General features: G+C 51.5%; 1 protein-coding gene across 1 annotated transcript in view; it reads left to right on the forward strand.

The window, feature by feature from the left end:
* Window positions 1-22659, forward strand: part of LOC142250027 (uncharacterized) — a 257435-nt gene that overhangs the window by 216645 nt on the left and 18131 nt on the right. The window contains exons 17-18 of the mRNA XM_075322090.1: window positions 17046-17167; window positions 19508-19613. Coding sequence (XP_075178205.1) covers window positions 17046-17167; window positions 19508-19613 — 228 coding nt within the window. The remainder of the gene's footprint in view (window positions 1-17045; window positions 17168-19507; window positions 19614-22659) is intronic.

The following is a 22659-nucleotide window of genomic DNA, read 5'->3' on the forward strand; positions in this document are numbered from 1 at the left end:
CTAGAGGCCTACCGGTCTGCGGGGCTTCCGGTTCCTTCAGGGCTAAAAGCCCACTCCACCAGAGCCGTGGGTGCGTCCTGGGCATTACGTCACCAGGCTTCGGCTCAACAGGTGTGCCAGGCAGCTACCTGGTCCAGTCTGCACACTTTCACCAAGCATTATCAGGTGCATACCTATGCTTCGGCGGATGCCAGCTTAGGTAGAAGAGTCCTGCAGGCGGCAGTGACACCCCCATAGGGGAGGGCTGTTTTGCAGCTCTAACATGAGGTATTTATTTACCCACCCAGGGACAGCTTTTGGACGTCCCAATCGTCTGGGTCTCCCAATAGAGCGCTGAAGAAGAAGGGAATTTTGTTACTTACCGTAAATTCCTTTTCTTCTAGCTCTTATTGGGAGACCCAGCACCCGCCCTGTTGTCCTTCGGGATGTTTTTTTGTTGTTTGCGGGTACACATGTTGTTCATGTTGAACGGTTTTTCAGTTCTCCGATGTTATTCGGAGTTAATTTGTTTAAACCAGTTATTGGCTTCCTCCTTCTTGCTTTGGCACTAAAACTGGAGAACCCGTGATACCACGGGGGGGTATAGCCAGAGGGGGAGGGGCCTTGCACTTTTGATGTAGTGCTTTGTGTGGCCTCCAGAGGGCAGTAGCTATACCCCAATCGTCTGGGTCTCCCAATAAGAGCTAGAAGAAAAGGAATTTACGGTAAGTAACAAAATTCCCTTCTCTTTAAAGGGAATCTGTCAGCAGAAAATGACTGTTCAAACCAAGCGCACAGTTCACACTTTGAATGGCCACACAGTTCCATGCACTTTCCTACCTACCGGTGTTCTATTTATCTTGGCCCTCTGAGAAGTAAAATTAGTAGTTGGAAAGGTGCACAGAACTGTGTGGCCAGGAGGGTGCAGGGAGTGCCTGTGCTTTGTTTGAACAGTCATATCAGATCTTGATCGGGCACCTTCTCTCTTCTTAAGATCACCATCTTTCTTCTCCGCTTCATGTAGCTGACACATCCTATGTCATCCAAACATTGTCCTCCATCGCGCTCCTGTGCACATGCACTTCTCTCTGCCCTGCAGAGCAAAGTACTGTAGTGTGCATGCATGGGGAAAGTCAAAAGGGCGATAGCATATGCGCACTATAATAATTTGCTCTGCCTTTATAAGATCTTCCATAAAAATGCTCATGTTCACCATTGACTTTCATTATAATTGGTTCACGAGTGGCGCCCATCCGAGTATCAAAATGCTTGTTAGGAGCACCTGAGCATAGTAGTGTCCACTCATCAATAGTTACGAGTTTGGAGGACATGAGCACGGTAGTGCTCGCTCATCACTAGTTACCAGTACTGAGAACCTGAGCATGGTAGTGCTCGCTCATCACTAGTTACCAGTATTGCGCACCTGAGCATGGTAGTGCTTGCTCATCACTAGTTACGAGTACTGCGCACAGGAGCATGGTAGTGCTCGCTCATCACTAGCTACCAGTACTGAGCACCTGAGCATGGTAGTGCTCTCTCATCACTAGTTACGAGTACTGAGCACTCGAGCATAGTAATGCCCACTCATCACTAGTTACCAGTACTGCGCACCTAAGCATAGTAGTACTCGCTCATCACTAGTTACGAGTACTGCGCACTCGAGCATAGTAATGCCCACTTATCACTAGTTACGAGTACTGCGCACCTAAGCATGGTAGTACTCGCTCATCGATAGTTACGAGTACTGAGCACCTGAGCATGGTAGTGCTCGCTCATCATTAGTAACAAGGCTCGTTACACAGTCGATATTGACTTTCTTCATCATTCCTTATGGGAGACCCAGACAATGGGTGTATAGCTTCTGCCTCCGGAGGACACACAAAGTACTACACTCAAAACGTGTAGCTCCTCCCTCCGGGCTATATACACCCCCTGGATGACAATCTAACCAGTTCAATGCTTTGTGTTTCAGGAGGTCACACACACACACATGCATTCTCTGATTTTTCATTTTTAAGATTTTGATTTTAAAGATATGGAAGAAAAGCGGGTCCAGTCTGGACTCCTGGCATGTCCCTTCTCACCCCACTATGTCGGCGCTGCTGTTAAGGTTGACTTTACAAGGCTGGAGCCTTCACATGCCGCGCTCCTTCAACATCCTTTTCAGGCTCTGGTTTGAAGTGGGAGCCGCCTCGGTCCTCTCTGCTTGCAGGAGACCGGTCTCCATCCGCAGCCCTGTCAGGTTCCTGCTGGACGGAGCGTTTAACTTTCCCTCAGGGACATGGCCCTGCGTCTCAAAAGCTAAGTATTGAGACGTTTTTCAGGGGTCCCGGGTACTTTTATTGAGGGGAGAGTATGTTTTTTGTCTTTACTGTAAATTCCGGCCGGTTCTCGAGGTTTTTCCAGAGAACCGCGCCGAGGGTGCCTGCTTGTCGGCCGCATGTTAAAATCTAGGCCCCGGCTTCAGTTTGGGCCTAGTTTCGGTTTCAGCTTCCCTGCATGTCATTCATGCAGAAGCATAGCGTGGCGCCGTCCACCGGCCGGCCAGCAGTGGGAAGGACACTCCTCTCTGAGGAGATGTTCCCTCCCCTGTATCTCTCCTTGGCCCTCCGGTTTCCCGCTCTTGGGCTAATCCCCGCCCCCCTCCTCCTTCCAGCGCCATTTTCTCAGCGTTCTCACACTGATCGGCGCTGGATGCTGCAGCTGCTGCTTTTTAGGAAGGCTGACGCTTCACTGGGGGTCCGAGCTGTGGAATCTGGAGGGCACACAGAGAGCGGTCTGGTAAACCACAACCTCTGGTTGTGGGCTTTTTATTATACACTCTCAGGGCATTCTACAGGAGTGTATTCTTGCTGCAGAGCCTCCACCTCAGCAGCATGTCGGTCACTAGGAGCAAGGCTGCAAGGCTGTACTCTATATGCACTGCATGTAAGCTCATTCTGCCAGAGCCAAGCACATACCCACATTGTGATGCCTACTCTAACATGGTGGTCCCTCAGCCTGGAGCCTCCTCAGGGGTTCCTCCGGCCGCTCCAGCCCCGGCGGCTGATCCCCCGGCTTGGGTAGCATCCTTTTCCAGAGCTATTTCCCAGTCTTTTGCCGACTCCATGGGACAGCTGTCCCGGACACTGCTGACCATGCATCAGCCCCCTTCTCAGGGCGCCTCTGCTGCTCCGAGCTCTGCAGAGCACTCAGAGCATGTTCTAGGACCCCGTCCTCCTAAACGGAGACGTAGGGACCCTTCTCCTTCCTCGTCCCACGGCTCTGATTCACGAGCCGAGGTGCAGGGCGAGGAGGATACTTTTACTGTGGGCTCAGACGCTACCTCTAGGTACCCCATTGCCTTGTCTGAGGATGATGCGGATGTTAGTGACTTGATTGCGTCCATTAACTCCGTTCTGAACCTCAATCCACCAGTGTCAGAGGAACAAGCCTCTCTGGTAGAGATACATCAGTTTGCCTCACCTAAGAGAGCTAGGAGTACGTTTTTTAACCACTCCAGTTTTCAGGCCACTGTCACCAAACTCAGGGCCTGTCCTGACAAACGCTTTCCAAAGCGTAGTTCTGATGACCGTTTTCCCTTTCCACCAGATGTGGTGAAGGAGTGGGCTCAGTCCCCAAAGGTAGACCCTCCGGTGTCTAGAATCTCAGTCCGCACAGTCGTAGCGGTGGCCGATGGCACCTCTCTTAAGGATCCCACTGACCGCCAGGTTGACCTTCTGGCCAAGTCTGTATATGAGGCGGCAGGAGCCTCCTTCTCCCCGTCTTTTGCGGCAGTGTGGGCTCTTAAGGCAGTCTCTGCCTCTCTGGCGGAGATACATTCCCTCACCAGGGACTCTATGCCTGAGATGGAGGCCTTAACTTCTCAAGCTTCGGCTTTTTCATCCTACGCCATGTCTGCCATTCTGGAGGCTTCTCACCGCACGGCAGTGGCCTCCGCTAACTCTCTCGCGATCCGCAGGATCTTGTGGCTTCGAGAGTGGAAAGCAGACGCTTCTTCTAAGAAGTACCTTGCGGGTCTCCCTTTTGCTGGGTCCCGGCTGTTTGGTGAACAACTGGATGAAATAATTAAGGAAGCTACTGGCGGGAAGAGTACTTCCTTGCCACAAGCTAAAGCCAAGAGACCTGTCCAGGGCAGGAACCAATCGAGGTTTCGTTCCTTTCGTTCCCCTAACTGGTCATCCTCTAAGCCCCCAGCCTCGTCCACTACCGCAGCCAAGGATCGTAAACCCATCTGGCGCGCGAAGCCGCATCCTCAGAAGTCCGGAGGAGCCGCTGCCACTAAGGCAGCCCCCTCTTGACTATCTGGCTGCGCCAGCAACGTCCTTGGTCGGTGGCAGGCTCTCCCACTTTGGCGACGTGTGGTTTCAACACGTCTCCGATCAGTGGGGGCGGGATATCATCTCCCACGGCTACAGGATAGAATTTTCTTCCAGCCCGCCAAACAGATTTTTTCTGTCCACCCCCCCCCTGCTCCAAAGCCGCCGCCTTCTCTCAGGCCGTGGCATCCCTGCAGGCCAACGGTGTTATTGTTCCGGTTCCCGCTCGGGAACGGTTCAGAGGTTTCTACTCAAACCTCTTTCTAGTCCCCAAGAAGGACGGTTCCTTCCGGCCCATCCTGGATCTCAAGCTTCTCAACAAGCATGTTCAGGTGCGGCGTTTTCGCATGGAATCTCTGAGATCGGTCATTGCATCAATGACCCAAGGAGATTTTCTAGCATCCATCGACATCAGAGATGCCTATCTGCACGTGCCTATCGCGGTTTCACACCAGCGTTGGCTCCGCTTTGCAATCGGAGAGGAACATTTCCAATTTGTGGCTCTCCCCTTCGGGTTAGCCACGGCCCCTCGTGTTTTCACCAAGGTTATGGCAGCAGTGGTTGCGGTCCTGCATCTTCAGGGGTTGGCAGTAATCCCCTACCTGGACGACCTTCTAGTCAAGGCCTCATCCAGGGCAGACTGCCAGCGGAGTGTCTCGCTCACTCTTGCCACGCTTGTTCAGTTCGGGTGGCTTGTCAACCTGCCCAAGTCCACTCTGACCCCGACCCAGGGACTTCTGTACCTAGGGATGCAATTCGAGACTCTGCCAGCACTTGTGAAGTTGCCCTTAGTCAAACAGCAGTCCCTTCAGCTAGCGGTGCGCTCTCTGCTGAGGCCCCGCCGTCATTCCATCAGGCACCTCATGCAGGTGCTGGGTCAGATGGTGGCGTCAATGGAAGCGGTTCCCTTTGCACAGTTCCATCTGCGTCCCCTGCAGCTGGACATTCTCCGCTGTTGGGACAAGCGGACCTCTTCCTTGCACAAGCTAGTGGCTCTGTCGCCACAGACCAGGAGCTCTCTTCAGTGGTGGCTTCGGCCCCTCTCCCTGTCACAGGGACGCTCCTTCCTGACTCCGTCCTGGGTGATCCTCACCACGGATGCCAGCCTCTCCGGTTGGGGAGCAGTTTTTCTCCATCACCGAGCACAGGGCACTTGGACTCCGTCCGAATCAGCCCTCTCGATCAATGTGCTGGAAATCAGAGCTGTGTTTCTAGCTCTCCTAGCCTTGCACCACCTGTTGGCGGGCAGGCACATTCGAGTCCAGTCGGACAACGCGACGGCGGTTGCTTACATCAATCACCAGGGCGGAACTCGCAGCCGCCTGGCGATGTTGGAGGTTCAACGAATCCTCCAGTGGACGGAGGACTCCAAGTCCACCATATCAGCTGTCCACATCCCAGGCGTAGAAAACTGGGAGGCCGATTATCTCAGCCGTCAAACCGTGGACAGCGGCGAGTGGGCCCTGCACCCAGCAGTGTTCAGGTCAATCTGCCGCAAGTGGGGTACTCCGGAAGTGGATCTAATGGCATCCCGGCACAACAACAAGGTTCCGGTTTACGTGGCTCGCTCTCACGATCCTCAGGCCTTCGCAGCGGACGCGCTGGTTCAGGATTGGTCCCAGTTCCGTCTGGCCTACGTGTTTCCCCCTCTAGCTCTCTTGCCCAGGGTTCTGCGCAAGATCAGAATGGAGGGCCGTCGGGTCATAATCATTGCTCCGGACTGGCCCAGGCGAGCTTGGTACCCAGACCTGCTCCGCCTGTCCGTAGAGGTGCCGTGGCATCTCCCGGACCGCCCAGACCTTCTCTCTCAAGGTCCGTTTTTCCGCCAGAATTCTGCGGCTCTCAGATTGACGGCGTGGCTCTTGAGTCCTGGATCCTGACGGCTTCAGGCATTCCCTCTGAGGTCATCTCCACTATGACTCAGGCTCGAAAGTCTTCTTCGGCCAAGATTTATCACAGGACTTGGAGGATCTTCCTGTCCTGGTGTCGCTCTTCCGACCATGCTCCTTGGCCGTTCTCCTTGCCGACCATCCTGTCTTTTCTACAGTCTGGTCTACAGCTAGGACTGTCCCTCAATTCCCTCAAGGGACAGGTGTCGGCTCTGTCGGTATTATTCCAGCGGCGTATCGCCCGACTGGCTCAGGTGCGCACCTTCATGCAGGGCGCAGCTCACATCATTCCTCCTTACCGGCGGCCTTTGGATCCCTGGGACCTTAATCTGGTTCTCACGGCCTTACAGAAACCCCCCTTTGAGCCTCTTAGGGAGGTTCCCTTGTTTAGACTTTCACAGAAAGTTGTTTTTCTAGTAGCCATAACTTCTCTCAGGAGAGTTTCTGATTTGGCTGCGCTCTCTTCGGAATCCCCCTTTTTGGTGTTTCACCAAGACAAGGTGGTTCTTCGTCCGACTCCGGACTTTCTCCCCAAGGTGGTGTCTTCTTTCCACCTTAACCAGGACATTTCATTGCCCTCTCTTTGTCCGGCCCCTGTGCATCGCTTTGAGAAGGCGTTGCACACCTTGGATTTGGTGCGGGCGCTCCGAATCTATGTGTCACGCACCGCCGTTTTTAGGCGGTGCACCTCACTTTCTTTGTCGCTCCATTGGGAGACCCAGACAATTGGGTGTATAGCTACTGCCTCCGGAGGCCACACAAAGTATTACACTTAAAAGTGTAAACCCCTCCCCTCTGCTATACACCCTCCCGTGCATCACGGGCTCCTCAGTTTTTAAGCTTTGTGCGAAGGAGGCACACATCCACGCATAGCTCCACAACTTAGTCAGCAGCAGCTGCTGACTATTTCGGATGGAAGAAAAGTGGGCCCATATAGGGCCCCCAGCATGCTCCCTTCTCACCCCACTCTGGTCGGCGGTGTTGTTAAGGTTGAGGTGCCCATTGCGGGTACATAGGCAGGAGCCAACATGCTGTTTTCCTTCCCCATCCCTGCAGGGCTCTGGGTGAAGTGGGATCCATAATCTGTCTTCAGACACTGGGACCGTGCTCCCTCCGCAGCCCCTGGGAATCTGCTGGACAGGAGCTGGGTATCGTCAGGGACATGGCCCTGCTACTGTGAGGTACTCTGTGTCCCCTTGGGGACGGCGCATGGAGCGCTTGTGTCATACACGCTGCAGCACTGCTGGGCGTGTTAGTGCGCCGGGACTACCGCGCTGACCGCGCTTGTTGCCGGCCGCGCTTATACTCTAGTCCCCTGCTTCTGCGGCCTAGTACCGCATATTCCAGGTGCTCTGTGTCCCCGTTGGGACGGCGCATAAAGCACCTTGGGCCCAGACGCTGCAGCGACTGCGGCGTGCGTGTGGGTCCGGGACTACCGCGCCGACCGTGCACTGCCGGCCGGCCGCGATTTCAACTTTAATCCCCGGCTTTTGCGGCCTAGTATGGGATTCTCCCGCCCCCAGACCTGCCAGTCAGGGAAAAGGGCGGGACGGTCGGTATGACGCCGACAGTGAGGGCTGTAGTACATTGAGCTGTCCTCCGCCCCCCTCACTAGGCACCAGATGAGGCACCAGATTCCCGCACTTTTTTGTGACTACGCCCACGCCTCCCTCCTCCTCAGAGAACGCCGTCAGCCATGTTTTTCAGCAACTTCTGGCTGCAGCTGAGGGAGACCCGGGGCAGAGAATCTGGTGGCTACAAGCCACATCCGCAGCCCCTGCCGGACAGGAGACGGAGTATCGTCAGGGACACCCTGCAGCTACAGGTACTCTGTGTCCCCGTTGGCACGGTGCATGAAGCACCTTGGCCTCAGACGCAGCTGCGACTGCGGTGTGCATTTTTTGTCCGGGACTACCGCGCCGACCGGGCCTGTTTGCCGGCCGCGGTTTTTACTTTAGTCCCCGGCTTTTGCGGCCTAGTGTGTTAAACTCCCGCCCCTGAGCCTGCCAGTCAGGGAGAAGGGCGGGATGGTCGGTATGTTGCCGACAGTGAGGGCTGGAGCACACCTCGCTGTCCTCCGCCCCCCCTCACTGATCACTATAGACCACCGGATTCCCGCAGACAGAGCCCTGCATCATAACGTAGGGAGGGCTGGAGCATACGTTGCTATCCTCCTTCCCCCTCACTGAGCACTGGGGGGCACCAATTTTTCAAAGGTGGTCTTCCTAGGGTGTTGTCCCCCCCTTGGTGCCGCAGTGTGTATATATATATATATATATATATATATGTGTTTATTTATATGGTATATGATTTCACTGTTCGGCAGCATTATTTGTTTTTGGCTGTATACCCTCACTGATTACTCTGCGGACGACAGGCTGTTGTCTGCTCTTAAAGAGTAAGGGTGCCAAGACACTGGCTTATTTTAACCTCTTGTGCGCCTATATTATGGGCACTGCACAGATGACAGCGACAGAGTTTGCATGATGAAAACTTCGCCGGCGTTCCCTGTCCAGGTGGCAGGGACAGAGTTACAGCTTTGCTGAGAAACTCTCTGGGTCATTTTCACTATCCATGTCTCAGGCTATGGACAAATGGTCGGCTAAGAGACTAGGAGTTTGCAGTCCAGACCGGCCCCTTACACAGGCCCGGGCACTGCGGGATCGCCCCAGGCCTCTATCGGTCTGCGACGAAGCGTGTTCCTGGGGTGGCCTCTAGTTATTACGTGGTAAACTCCAGCACGAACCGCAGTCCCAGTCCAGCTAATGCACAGATACTGTCCAGAAGCACACCTTCCCGGACAAGCGTTTTACTGAACGCCTTATAACACACGTTGTCCCTTCCTCTCTGACGTTGTTAAGGTTTCGGCTCAGTGTCATAAGGTGCCCTCCAGTCTCTGGACTGGCGGCTAGATCAGTAGTAGCAGTGGCTGGCGGGTCCACGCTCAAGAATGCCACGGACAGACAGATAGAACTCCTAATGGGATCCATCTATGAAGCCATAGGCGCGTCCGTTGCCCCGGCCTTTGCAGGGGTGGGCACTCCAGGCTATCTCAGCTGCTCTGTCTCAGATCAATGCGGTCATCCTGTGCTCCGCAATTAGCGTCTTTGACGTCTCAGGCGAGGGTATTTTCATCCTCCGCCGGGCACAGAGAACCTTTTCTGCATGGCGGTCCAGGTCAGGGGAGTGGTCCCCACATGTCCAAGACCGATGTAGGAGACATTTTGTCTTACGGTCACAGGATAGAGCTCAGTTCTCGTCCTCCGACTCGTTGCTTCACAGCATCTCCGTCCCCCGAGCGAGCCGATGCACGTTTCCAGGCGGTGAACACTCCGAAGGCAGGAGGAGTTGCGATCCTCGTTCCCCTTCAAGAACGTAGTCGCGGCTTTTTACTCCAGCTTGTTCGTGGTACCAGATAGGACGGATCACCCCGCCCCGTTCTGGACTTCACACTGCTCAACGGACAGAGAACCTGACGGTGCCGGATGGAATCTCTCCGCTTGCCATCGCCTTTGATGGCCCAAGGAGGCTTCCTAGCATCAATCGACATCAGGGATGCTTATCTCCACGTGCCGATTGTATCAGGATATCAGCGCTTCCTGCGCTTCGACATAGGGAACGAACACCTTCAGTTCGTGGCACTAACTTTCGGCCTGGTGACAGCCCTACGGGCCTTCACCAAGGTCATGACAACTGTGGTAGCGGTCCTACTCTCTCAGGCAATCTGCTGGTCAAGGCCCCCTCTCGGGTGGCATGCCAGCACAGCCTGAACATGGCTCTAGAGACTCTCCAGAGATTCGGGTGGTTCATCAATTTTTCCTAAAGTCAAAACTGACACCGGCCCAATCACTGACATATCTCGGCATGGAGTTTCATACTCTCTCAGCGATAGTGAAGCTTCCGCTGGACAAACAGCGTTCACTACAGACAGGGGTGCAATCGTTCCTTCGAGCCCAATCACACCCTTTCAGGCGCCTCATGCACTTCCTAGAGAAGTTGGTGGCAGCAATAGAGGCAGCTCCGTTTGCGCTGATTCATCTGCGCCCACTTTAATGGGACTTTCTCCGCAAATGGGACAGCAAATCGACGTCCCTCGACAAGGACGTTGCTCCTTCTCGGGCAGCCATGGCCTCCCTTCAGTGGTGGCTTCTTCCCACTCTTGTCAAAGGAAAAAGTCCTTCCTGCCCACATCCTGGCCTGTGGTCACGGCAGACGCGAGTCTGTCAGGGAGTCTTCCTCCGCCACAGGGCTCAGGGTACATGGACTCAGCAGAGTCTTCCCTCCAGATCAATGTTCTGGAGATAAGGGCAGTGTTCTAGCCCTAAAAGCGTTCCAGCCATGGCTGGAAGGCAGGCAGATCCGAATTCAGTCGGCCAAGGCGGTGGCATACATCAACCACCAAGGCGGCACAAGCAGTCGGCAAGCCTTCCAGCAAGTCCGGCGGATTCTGCTGTGGGTGGAAGCCACAGCCTCCACCATCTCCGCAGTTCACATCCCGGGCGTAGAAAACTGGGAAGCAGACTTTCTCAGTCGCCAGGGCATGGACGCAGGGGAATGGTCTCTTCGACCGGACGTGTTTCAAGAGATTTGTTGCCGCTGGGGGAAGCCGGACGTCGACCTATTGGCGTCCCGGCACAACAACAAAGTCACGGCATTCATGGCACGTTCTCAAGATCACAAAGCTCTGGCGGCAGACGCATTAGGGCAGGATTGGTCGCAGTTTCCCTGCCTCACGTATTCCTCCTCTGGCACCGCTGCCCAGAGTGTTACGCAGGATCAGATCCGACAGCCACCGCGCCATCCTCGTCGCTCCCGACTGGCCGAGGAGGTCGTGGTACCCGGATCTGTGGCATCTCACGGTAGGCCAACCGTGGACACTACTAGACCGGCCAGACTTGCTGTCTCAAGGGCCGTTTTTTTTTCCATCTGAATTCGGCGGCCCTCAACCTGACTGCGTGGCCATTGTGTCCCGGATCCTAGCGTCTTCAGGGTTATCTCAAGAGGTCATTGCCACTATGAGACAGGCCAGGAAACCAACGTCCGCCAAGATCTACCACAGGACGTGGAAGATCTTCTTATCCTGGTGCTCTGATCAGAGTTTCACTCTCTGGCCATTCGCCTTGCCCACTTTCTGTCCTTCCTTCAATCCGGAATGGAAAAGGGGGTTGTCTCTCGGTTCCCTTAAGGGACAAGTTTCGGCGCTTTCTGTGTTTTTTTCAAAAGCGTCTAGCCAAACTCCCTCAGGTACGCACGTTCCTGCAGGGGGTTTGCCACATAGTCCCTCCTTACAAGCGTCGGCTAGAACCCTGGGATCGGAACAGGGTGATACCGGCTCTTCAGAAACCACCCTTCGAGCCAATGAGGGATATTCTCTTTCACGCCTTTCGCAGAAGGTGGTCTTCCTAGTGCAGTCACGTCACTCCGCAGAGTGTCTGACATAGCAGCGCTGTCATGCAAGTCCCCCTTCCTGGTGTTTCACCAGGACAAGCTGGTTCTGCGCTCGGTTCTGGAATTTCTCCCGAAGGTGGTATCCTCTGTTCATCTCAATCAGGATACCTTCTTACCTTCCTTTTGTTCTCATCCGGTTCACCAACGTGAAAAGGATTTGCACTTGTTAGGTCTGGTGAGAGCACTCAGACTCTACATTTCTCGTACGGCGCTCCTGCGCCGCTCGGATGCGCTCTTTGTCCTTGTCGCTGGCCAGAGTAAAGGGTCGCAAGCTCCCAAGTCAACTTGGCTCGGTGGATCAAGGAACCAATTCTTGAAGCCTACCGTTCTGCTGGGCTTCCGGTTCCTTCAAGGCTGAAGGCCCATTCTCCCAGAGCCGTGGGTGCGTCCTGGGCGTTGCTGCACCAGGCTACGGCTCAGCAGGTGTGTCAGGCGACTACCCGGTTGAGTCTGCACGCTTTCACGGAGCACTATCTAGTACATACCTACGCTCGGCAGATGCCAGCTTAGGTAGGCGAATCCTTCAGGCGGCGGTTGCCCACCTGTAGGAAGGAGCCGTTTTACGGCTCTTTTACCGAGGTATTCTTTTACCCACCCAGGGACTGCTTTTGGACGTCCCAATTGTCTGGGTCTCCCAATGGAGCGACAAAGAAGGGAATTTTGTTTACTTACCGTAAATTCCTTTTCTTCTAGCTCCAATTGGGAGACCCAGCACCCGCCCCTGTTCCCTTCGGGCTGTTTGTTCTTTTGTGTACACATGTTGTTCATGTTGAATTGTTCTTGGTTTCAGTTCTCCGAACATCCTTCGGATTGAATTTACCTTAGACCAATTTATAAGTTTCCTCCTTCCTGCTTTTGCACCAAAACTGAGGAGCCCGTGATGCACGGGAGGGTGTATAGCAGAGGGGAGGGGTTTACACTTTTAAGTGTAATACTTTGTGTGGCCTCCGGAGGCAGTAGCTATACACCCAATTGTCTGGGTCTCCCAATTGGAGCTAGAAGAAAAGGAATTTACGGTAAGTAAACAAAATTCCCTTCTTTTGTGCTAACCACGGGTCAGCGCAAGGGTCTCTCTGCTTCTAAACCGACCCTAGCTCGTTGGATTAGGTCGGCTATCGCCGATGCCTACCAGTGTTCTCAGGTGCCCCCTCCGCCAGGGATTAAGGCGCACTCGACCAGAGCTGTCGATGCCTCCTGGGCTTTCAGGCACCAGGCTACGGCTCAGCAGGTTTGTCAGGCTGCCACTTGGTCCAGTCTGCACACTTTTTCGAAGCACTACCAAGTGCATGCTCATGCTTCAGCAGATGCGAGCTTGGGCAGACGCATCCTTCAGGCGGCTGTCGCCCATTTGTGAAGTTAGGTTTTGCCTACTTCTCAGTTGGTTTATTTCCCACCCATGGACTGCTTTGGAACGTCCCATTGTCTGGGTCTCCCATAAGGAACGATGAAGAAAAAGAGAATTTTGTTTACTTACCGTAAATTCTTTTTCTTATAGTTCCGACATGGGAGACCCAGCACCCTCCCTGTTGCCTGTTGGCAGTTTTTGTTCCGAGTGTTTTCACCGGCTGTTGTAGACAGAGTTCCGGTTTTTCCGAGTTTTACTCTTTCTCTACTTATGGGTGGATGTCCTCCTTCAGCTTTTGCACTGAACTGGTTAGATTGTCATCCAGGGGGTGTATATAGCCCGGAGGGAGGAGCTACACATTTTGAGTGTAGTACTTTGTGTGTCCTCCGGAGGCAGAAGCTATACACCCATTGTCTGGGTCTCCCATGTCGGAACTATAAGAAAAAGAATTTACGGTAAGTAAACAAAATTCTCTTTTTTCTGATTGCTACTTCCAATATGTGGCACTAGAACTCATGTATAGTGATGAGCGAGCACTATTGTATTTCCCCGAAAATAAGAACTAACCCTAAAATAAGCCCTAGCATGATTTTACAGGATTTTTGCAGCATGCTTGAAATATAAGCTATACTCCAAAAATAATACTTAGTTACAGTCAGGGCCGGCGTTGGGGGCAGTCAAATTTCGCAATTTATCAGGGCCCACTCTCTAAGGGACCCCAGCAATTGTGTTACGTGGTTCAGATTGTTTAAGGACCTTTCATGAATCACAGTCATGTGACCAAAGGTCTCTGAGGTCTAAAAGAACTGAACCGGAGACAGGCTGGTAGGCTGGACTGGCATTAGGGGGAAGGGAGAGCAAACTAGGAAATTTCACAGGGCCCCCTTTCTTTTAGGGGCCCAGGGTTTATTTAATGATAATAACAATGCTCGTGGACCCTTCTGACATCACAAAGGTCATTGCAGAATGTGATGTGATTATTTATATCTGAATAAATGTTGATTTTTTTTTTTTGTTAAAGAATAAATGTTGATTGTTGTTCATGGGAAAAATATAAGACATCCCCTAAAAATAAGCCCTAGCACATTTTTCGGAGCAAAAAAATAATATAAGACTCTGTCTTATTTTTGGGGAAACGCTGTATCATGCTCAGGTGCTCAGTACTTGTCACTGTTAGTGATGAGCGAGCACTATCATGCTCGGGTCTCGTTAAAAGCAGTTGAACACTCAGACGGGCGCGCCTTGAACACCCAAGTATAATGGAAGTCAATGGGAGGGGGGGCGTCGGTATTTTTCCTGGAAATTTTCTGGGAAAATATTTCAGATCTTCATTGCCTTCCATTATACTTGGGTGCTCGAATCACACCCATCCGAGCGTCCAACTGCTTTTAACGAGACCCGAGCATGATAGTGCTTGCTCATCACTAAGGGCACCTTCACATTGCGTTTTCACCTACGTTCACTGGTTCTGTCAAGTCTTCTGTCCGAACAAACCCCCCAGTAAAACGTGTTTCGTACGCATACGCCGACGGGGCCTTGACTATAATGGAGCAGACTGAGTCAGCGTGTGCTCCTCTGTCTTGCACCATTTTCGGGTCTATACGTTTTCTGCAGGCGGACACCCAGACGTAGTAGACCACGTTCGAGTAGCCGCCTGCTGAAAACGTATATGCCCGATGTGAGGTAAATCCTGGGATATGAAGAGGAATTATGATGTCCAGTCATTTCTCTCATCATTTCCTGGTGCCACCCCCTCCCTTCTCCCTTCACACACCGAGATCCTTCTCAGATGCCCAACATCTGGAAAGGTGTCAAATCCCAGTACACATCCAAAAACAATCTCCTATGATATGAAGATTAGGTGTCCTGTCAGGCCTTTACAATAAAGGGAGAGGAAGACCCCCTGGGGGGTTGTGTCCATTCATCAAAGAGAGTGGACAGGGACTTAGCAAAACCAAAAGGAAGCTAGTCACAGCAGGAGAGCATATTGCTGACTCCGTAATATCATACACAGTTATGATATTACCGTGCGTCTCAGCCATACACCCCCTACATCGTTAGAATCGGGACTTCGAGCCGCATCTCTGCATATCCTCGAAGTCTATATTGTGCCCTGGGACGGCGAGATAGTAGGAGTCCGGTAGATGAGTCGTCATTGGACTCAAAATGCAGAGGGGACCCGGGCGGATCTGATGACACCAGAACCGTCCCGATCGGACCTCCCAGTCCGGAGTTGCGGGTAATGGTCCCTTTTGGGATATTACGTTGGACTCCAGCCAGGGGAGTGGCAGTGGTTCCCTCTGAGGTCACGAAGGTAGGAGGGGACAGGGATTCGGCCAGGTTGATAACCACAGTTCAGACATTTTGGCTTGTTCTTTTGCCGGGGGTCACATGTGGATACACCTGTGGGAAAGTTCCTGGAAACCTGGTCTAACAGCACCCCCCTGTGGCCAGACGCACAAGGTAACTGCTTGAATTGTATGCCTGTTTGTAATCCATACCTTGCCTGTAAATGTACTCTGACCTAACTGTATATTCCGTAATTCCCTATTGTATATATTGTAGTTTCTAGTGTGGCTTAGGCCGATTAAATTATATAATTAATCTTGGGCTGTTCTGTTATCTCGATCTTGAATCCCACATCTGTGTGCTCGGTTAATAGTTAACGTAAATCGGTTGGTGGCAGCGAGTTTGTGCCAAGGATTATTGTGGGGCGGCCAGTGAGATTTAGGGAGGTTTTTATATATTCCGTCCTCTGAGGTCGGGGGAATATATACCCTACTCTCACTGGGAGCGCTTCAATCATCGGCATAAGTAGAAGAGCGGCCTCCTTGCTTATTGTCGGGCAATTCCATAATTGGCCTGACTATAAGAGGGGCGCTAGAGAGCGCGTCACGTGCTCTATCTATCGGTCGGGAGGTATGAAGGAGGGGTGTGACTCCCGCTTGTTACCCCCCGATCGTGACACCCGAAAATGGTGCAAGACAGAGCACACACTGACTCAGTCTGCTCCATTATAGTCAATGGCCCCGTCGGCGTTTGCATCTGAAACTCGTTTTGCAGAGGGATGGGGGGTTCGGACGGATGCCCCTAGGGGACCAGTGAATGTAGGTGAAAACGTATGTGAAAGTGCCCTAACCGTTAATAGTACAATCCAGCCAAGCTTGGTAGTGGCACACTCATTACTGCTTGTGTCCTGTTTTTCTGTGCAGGGTCTGTTAGCATATATTTATTCTCAAAAGAGCATTAGATGGCCTTTAAGTTTCCTTACGGTGGCATAGCACTTTCCGCAGAGAGTGGTTGCCTCCTAGAAAGAAAAAAAAAAGAAAAAAAAAATATAATATATTTTATTATATACACACACACACACACACACACACACACACACACACACACACACACACACACTGTATACGCGTGAGGCACATTGCATATTTTTCCATGTGTTTTAAATCTCCTAATAAATAAAAAAAAAGTAAGAAGCCCCAAGATGTAGGTTTCACCCCTTACTGACCTATGACATGCAGTTACGTCATATGCCGACTTCCTTTGGTGCGGGCTCAGGATCACTGACCATGTATTTTTCTGGCAGATGATGGCTGTTAGTCAGGCAGTACCTGCCTGTAACAGTGAACTGTGGCTGTGGGTGTTAACCTGTTAATTGCCGCTGTCAATCTCTGACGGCGGTATTTAAAGCGTGCCAGCAGTGGTGGCGGCATCATTCTATGGCAGGGCGTCCTTGGGCTGTATTCATAGGACCTGATTATTTTTGATATATTCAGCAAAGCTCTTAGAAGAAGGGGAGGAAAAAAACGAAACCGGAAAACAGACATTTCAGGAAGGAGTTAATTATCCATGCAGCCAATTTACCACGTCAGGTCTAAGTGATGCACATTTATTTTAATTAACTCATAATTGAGAACAGTCTGTTTCCTCAGGTGCTTTTACCTTTGACTTTTATTGGCCTAAAACTGCTTTGATGTATTTTTCGTGGGCGTTTAGTAGGCTTTCTGCTGGCGCCGCATCGTATTATGTTCCTGTGCTCTCATTAGCTTCTTTCTTCAGCCTCCTGCTCCCAAACCACTGGATATGAAAATGAAGTTCGTCTGCGGGCAGTGCTTGCGTAACGGTCGAGAGATTGAGGCGGATCGTGATGGAAAGTATTGCACTGCCAAGGCCAGACACAGGTACTAAGAGAATATTCATTGTTCTTAATGAATGGATGCCATTACATCCCTGACATTGAAGTTACACTTTTGTGTTACAGGTTGTCCACTACTTTTACATTGATGGCCTATCCTTTTGATTGGTCATCTATGTCTGATCGGCCGAGGTCCGACATCCCGCACCCCCGAGATCAGCTGTTCTCGGTCCCGGCGGCGGTAGCAGGCAGACAGAGCTACTCAGTTCTGGAGCTGCTCCGTCTTCTGATAGTGGCCACGGCCGGGTACTGAACATCCTCCTCCCATTCACATTAATAGGAGGCGAATGTGCAGAAGCCAGCTGTGGCCACTATCAGTAGACGGAGCAGCTCCAGAACCGAGCATTTCTAACTGCCTGCTGCCGCCGCCGGGACCGAACACAGCGGATCGGTGGTGGTGCGGGGTTTATGACCCTGGCCGATCAGACATTGATGACCTATTCTAAGGATATGCCTTCATTGTTGAAGTAGTGGACATCTCCTTTAACGAGTCATTATGTGGCTCTATCATCGCACAATAAAGATCAACTATAACATTCGGATGCCATTGCACTTTTGTAATGGTAACCCAATGTCGTTCATCTGCCATATTAAAAGGCGCCACAGCTGTCACTTATCATGCAGCTTGTATAGGGCAATGAACAGAAAGATGCTCTTTATTCAGCAGTATATGTCTGTGTACGTTCATATACTCACTCATTTCTTAACCCCTTCACAAACATTGGATGGATATATCAGTCATGGAGCATGTCCCGTTAAGCCCTGCCACCTGCCGCGGGCAGGTGGCGTTGATCGGCACACATCAGCTGTTTTCAACAGCTGACATGTGTGCCTACATGTTACGAGTGGAATCGCATTCCACCCGTAACATTAACCCCTTACATCTCGCTGCAAAAGTCTGGCAGCGAGATGTATATACGCGCGGTGAAGATTTTCACTTACCGCCACCCCCACCGGAAGTCACGTGAGTGATCACATGACTTTCGGTGGTTGCCATCGTAGCACAGGGTCATGTGATGACGCTTGCAGCTATAACGTTTCACTTTCGTTTTCACCCGGCCCGGAGGCCAGGGAAGCAGGAAGTAACTGTATCTGCTGTTTACAGCTGTATAGCTGTGATCAGCAGATAAGAGCGATCGGATTGCTGATCGCTATAGCCCCCTAGGGGGACTAGTAAAATAAAAAAAAGAGTAAAAAAAGTTTTAAATAATAAAAAAAAAAACCCTAATAGTTCAAATCACCCCCCTTTCCCCCCATTGAAAATTAAAGGGTTAAAAAATAAATAAATATACACATTTGGTATCGGCGCGTTCAGAAATGCCTGATCTATAAAAATATAAAATCAATTACTCTGATTGGTAAACGGCGTAGTAGCAAAAAAATTCCAAACTCCAAAATGACGTTTTTTGGTCGCCGCAAGTTTTACGCAAAATGCAATAACAGGCGATCAAAATGTAGCATCTGCGCAAAAATGGTACCATTAGAAACGTCAGCTCAAGACGCAAAAAATAAGCTGTCACTGAGCCATAGATCTCAAAAATTGAGAACTCTACGGGTTTCAGAAAATGGCGCAAAACGTACGCCACTTTTATTGGACAAGCTTGTGATTTTGTTTTAACCCCTTAGATACAAGTAAACCTATACATGTTTGGTGTCTACAAACTCGCACCGACCTCAGGCATCATACCCACACATCAGTTTTACCATACAGTGAACACCGTGAATAAAACATCCCAAAAACTATTGTGCCATCACACTTTTTTTTGCAGTTTTTCCACACTTGGAATTTTTTTGCTGTTTTCCAGTACACCATATGGTACAACTTATGGTTTCTTTTAAAAGTACAACTTGACCCGCAAAAAACAAGCCCCTCATATGGCAAGATTGAAGGAAAAATAAAAAAGGTACGGCTCTCGGAAGAAGGGGAGCAAAAAACAAAACCGCAAAAACGGAAAGTGCCCCGGGGCTAAAGGGGTTTTCATGAATTTTTAAAATTTGCCCTTATGCAACAATTTAATAAAATATAGAATAAAATGAAGAAATAAGTGCAAAGGAATTGGAAAAAAAAAAAGGTATCACTCCAATCCTTATGCTTTGGTGATTTACTACAGGGCTGTAAATGATGTCCCATCCATTTAGTCACCTGACCTGGCCATGAGACTGAATAGACGGGACATCAGGACTTCCCATCCTGGAGGAGGATTGGAGTGGTAAGTTGTTTTTTTTTATTTTATACCTATCCATTTAGTCAGACACTATTTGAAGCCACTGATAACCCTTTTCAAACTCACCATAAAACTGACCACGTTTTCTTGCTCTTTTACAGCTGGACGAAAGATAAGCGAGTGTTGTTGGTGATGTCAAAGAGCAAAAATAAATGGGTACCCATCAGAGCCCTTCCATCTATCCGCTCTTTTCCTCAACAGTATGAGGTATATTTTTTGTAGAATTTAGTAAATGGAAAATAAGGCATTGCTTTGACCGTCGTATTCATGAAAATCAAACTTGAGCCATTGCGTCTTAAAGGAACCTGTCACCAGATTTGGCCCATATAGGCTGGAGCCACCATCAGTGATCCCTTATATACAGCATTCTAGAATACTGTATATGAGCCCAGACCGCTCTGTATAACATAAACACTTTTATTATACTCACCTAGGCGGTGGTCCAGTCCGATGGGTGTCGCTGCTCTCTGGTACGGTGCTTCCTCTCTGCTGTGATCTCCGTCCTTCTACCCAGCCCAGTGTAGATAACGTGTCCTACATCATCCACACAGGCCGGCATTGTCCTCCTGCGCAGGCGCATTTTGATCTGCCCTGCTCAGCGCAGATCAAACTACTGTAATGCACAGGCGTGAGGAAAGGTTAAAGCCGCCCGTGCATGTGCATTACAATGCTTTGATCTGCCCTGGGCAGTGCATAACAAGGTGCACATGTGCAGGACCTCAATGCCGGCCGGTGTGGATAACATAGGACACATCATGCACACGGACCTTAGAAGGAGGACGGCAATCACCGCAGAAATGAGGCGTCGGACCAGAGAGCAGCGATGCCCATCGGACCGGACCGCCCCCTAAGTGAGTATAATAAAGGTGTTTTTTTACGGTCTCCAGCGTGGCCTGGGCATTTTTATACAGTATTCTAGAGTGCTGTATATAAGGGCTCACTGGTGGTGGCCACAGTTTATAGGGGCCAAATCTGGTGACCGGTTCCCTTTAAGCACCCTGCACTGCTATGAGCCCAAGGACGTATGGACTCTAATGAATTCTGTGGAAATGAAAGAAACCAGCTGCATTGTTACCCCCACCTATCAGATATTTATGGCTTATTCTATACCCCCTTATTGATTGGAAAATAAATATTTATCAAGAATTAACATTTAAAAAAAAAAAAAAAAAAAGAAGGGGGGGCGTGTCCTAGACATGGTGGCGTGAGGAAGCTTACCTCCAGAGCTCCTGCGCCCACAGCTTAATATTGCAGACTCCGGTGGTCCCTTCTCGTCCAGGATGGCCCCCAAGAGAAGACCGGGCGGTGCCCCCGCCTCCGCATCCCCCGGAGTGGGCCAGAAGTCCCAGGGGAGCCTCTCCAGATACCTGGCAGGGTCGGGCCGGGAGCTCCCGCCGGCGGCCCAGGACAAGATGGCGCCGGCGTCTCAGCAGCGTTCCCCGGCTGGGGATTCCCCTGGTGCGACCCGGCGCCCGCCCACAGCCTCTGCAGCAGCTCGGGTGTCGGGTGAAGGGGAGAAACGAGCGAACGTCACAGCAGGGAGACCGGCGGCGGCAGAGCAAGGTATAGAAGCATGGAGGAGGGGGGGACCCACAGGCCCGGCCACACAGCATGTCACTGAGGAGACAGAGGAGGCCATGACATCCGGGGGATCACCTGTACTGGGATTCTCTGCGTCCCTCTGCACTCCAGGTACCCCTCCTTCTCTGGGGCAAGCAGAAGACCCCTTGATGGCAGACGACCAGCCCCCCGGCCCCCCTCGGGATGATTTGCAGGCTCTGAGAGAGCTTATATTGGCCCTCCCTAGCAAAAAAGATCTGGAGGATGTGGTGACTAGAATAGAATCCTCCCAGCAGATGGCGCTGACTACCCTGAGAGAGGAAATGGTGGTGCTGGAAGATAGAATAGAGGCTACAGAGCAGGCACAGGAGTCCCTGGAGGGTAGAATGGAGAGGATTGAACGGGACTGTGAGACTTCTAATGCCCGCATTAGGGAGCTTGCTCTGCTATTGGACGATCAAGAAAACAGGGGCAGAAGAAATAATATAAGGCTGAAGGGTATTCCGGAGGACTGGCCCCAAGATGTGCTGCGCACCAAAGTCTTATCCATATTCAATCAAGTCACTGATCGCCCACCTGAGGCCGCCTATCTCTTTGACAGAATTCATAGGGTCGCAAGGCCTGGCCCCAGATCTGCTTCCTTCCCCAGAGACGTATTATGTCGCTTGCATTATTATGGGGATAGAGAGAGGATTCTTCAGGGAGCCTGGTCGCGGGGCTCTGTGGATGTAGATGGGGCTGTGGTGAAGCTCTTCCCGGATGTCTCCGGCCGTACACTATACATGAGACGGTTGCTTCACCCTCTTCTGCTCAAAATCAAAGAGGCAAGTGCATCGTACAGATGGGGCCACCCCTTTCATCTGATTGTCCGCAAGGGGGACTCTGTGTTCCAATTGAGGAGGCACTCTGAGCTTTCAAAATTGTATGACTTTCTTGGAATACCAGACTGCTCTATCCCGGACTGGATGGAGTGGGAACCTCAGGCCCCAACTGGGCGGCGAAGGAGGAGGGATGGCGTCCAATCCTCCCACTGTGATGATTTTGGAGGGTCATGAAATCTCTAGGTTGCTGATGGGTCGGGGAGGTGACCAAAGTGGTGGCTGAGGGGTCGGGAGAGGAGTATGGTTGGGGGTTGCCTCCTTGCTCCGCTGGCAAGGGTTCTGGCTGTGCGACTGGCCCAACAGACCACAGCGTACTGACTTACGTTCAATGCATCTTTGTTCTATTGACGTTGGGTCGTTTGAGGGGGGGGTTGGGGGGGGTCTTGCATCTCCGTCTTGGGCGGGAGGGATCGCGGGAGGTTAATTTGACAGACCCTCCCCGTTTGTTTGGGGTCTGGGTCACCAAGCATACATATGTGAGGCGCGGGATGGAGCTCTGGCCACATGTCAGTTCTTGTCCCTAACTATCCCTAAGCAGTTTCTGGGCTGGTCCCTGGTACTGCGTGCGGCAGATCTGCTGCTTTTCCACTCTCTTCCTTTACACTTTTTGCTCTTCTATATCTTTCTCTATCCCCTGCTAAAGGGTCTTTGCTTTCGCTTGGCTACATCCTCTCAACCCTCCCTCTTCCACTCATCCGTTTCCCTCCTCCCTTCCTTCCCCCCTCTTATTCCCTTTTTTTTTTTTTTTTTTTGTGTGGGTGTGTAATTTGTTGTTCGTTCCTCCAGAGGTCCGTGACGGAGTATGACAAAGC

The sequence above is a fragment of the Anomaloglossus baeobatrachus genome, chromosome 8 (genome assembly GCF_048569485.1).
Source record: "Anomaloglossus baeobatrachus isolate aAnoBae1 chromosome 8, aAnoBae1.hap1, whole genome shotgun sequence".
Taxonomy (NCBI): domain Eukaryota; kingdom Metazoa; phylum Chordata; class Amphibia; order Anura; family Aromobatidae; genus Anomaloglossus; species Anomaloglossus baeobatrachus.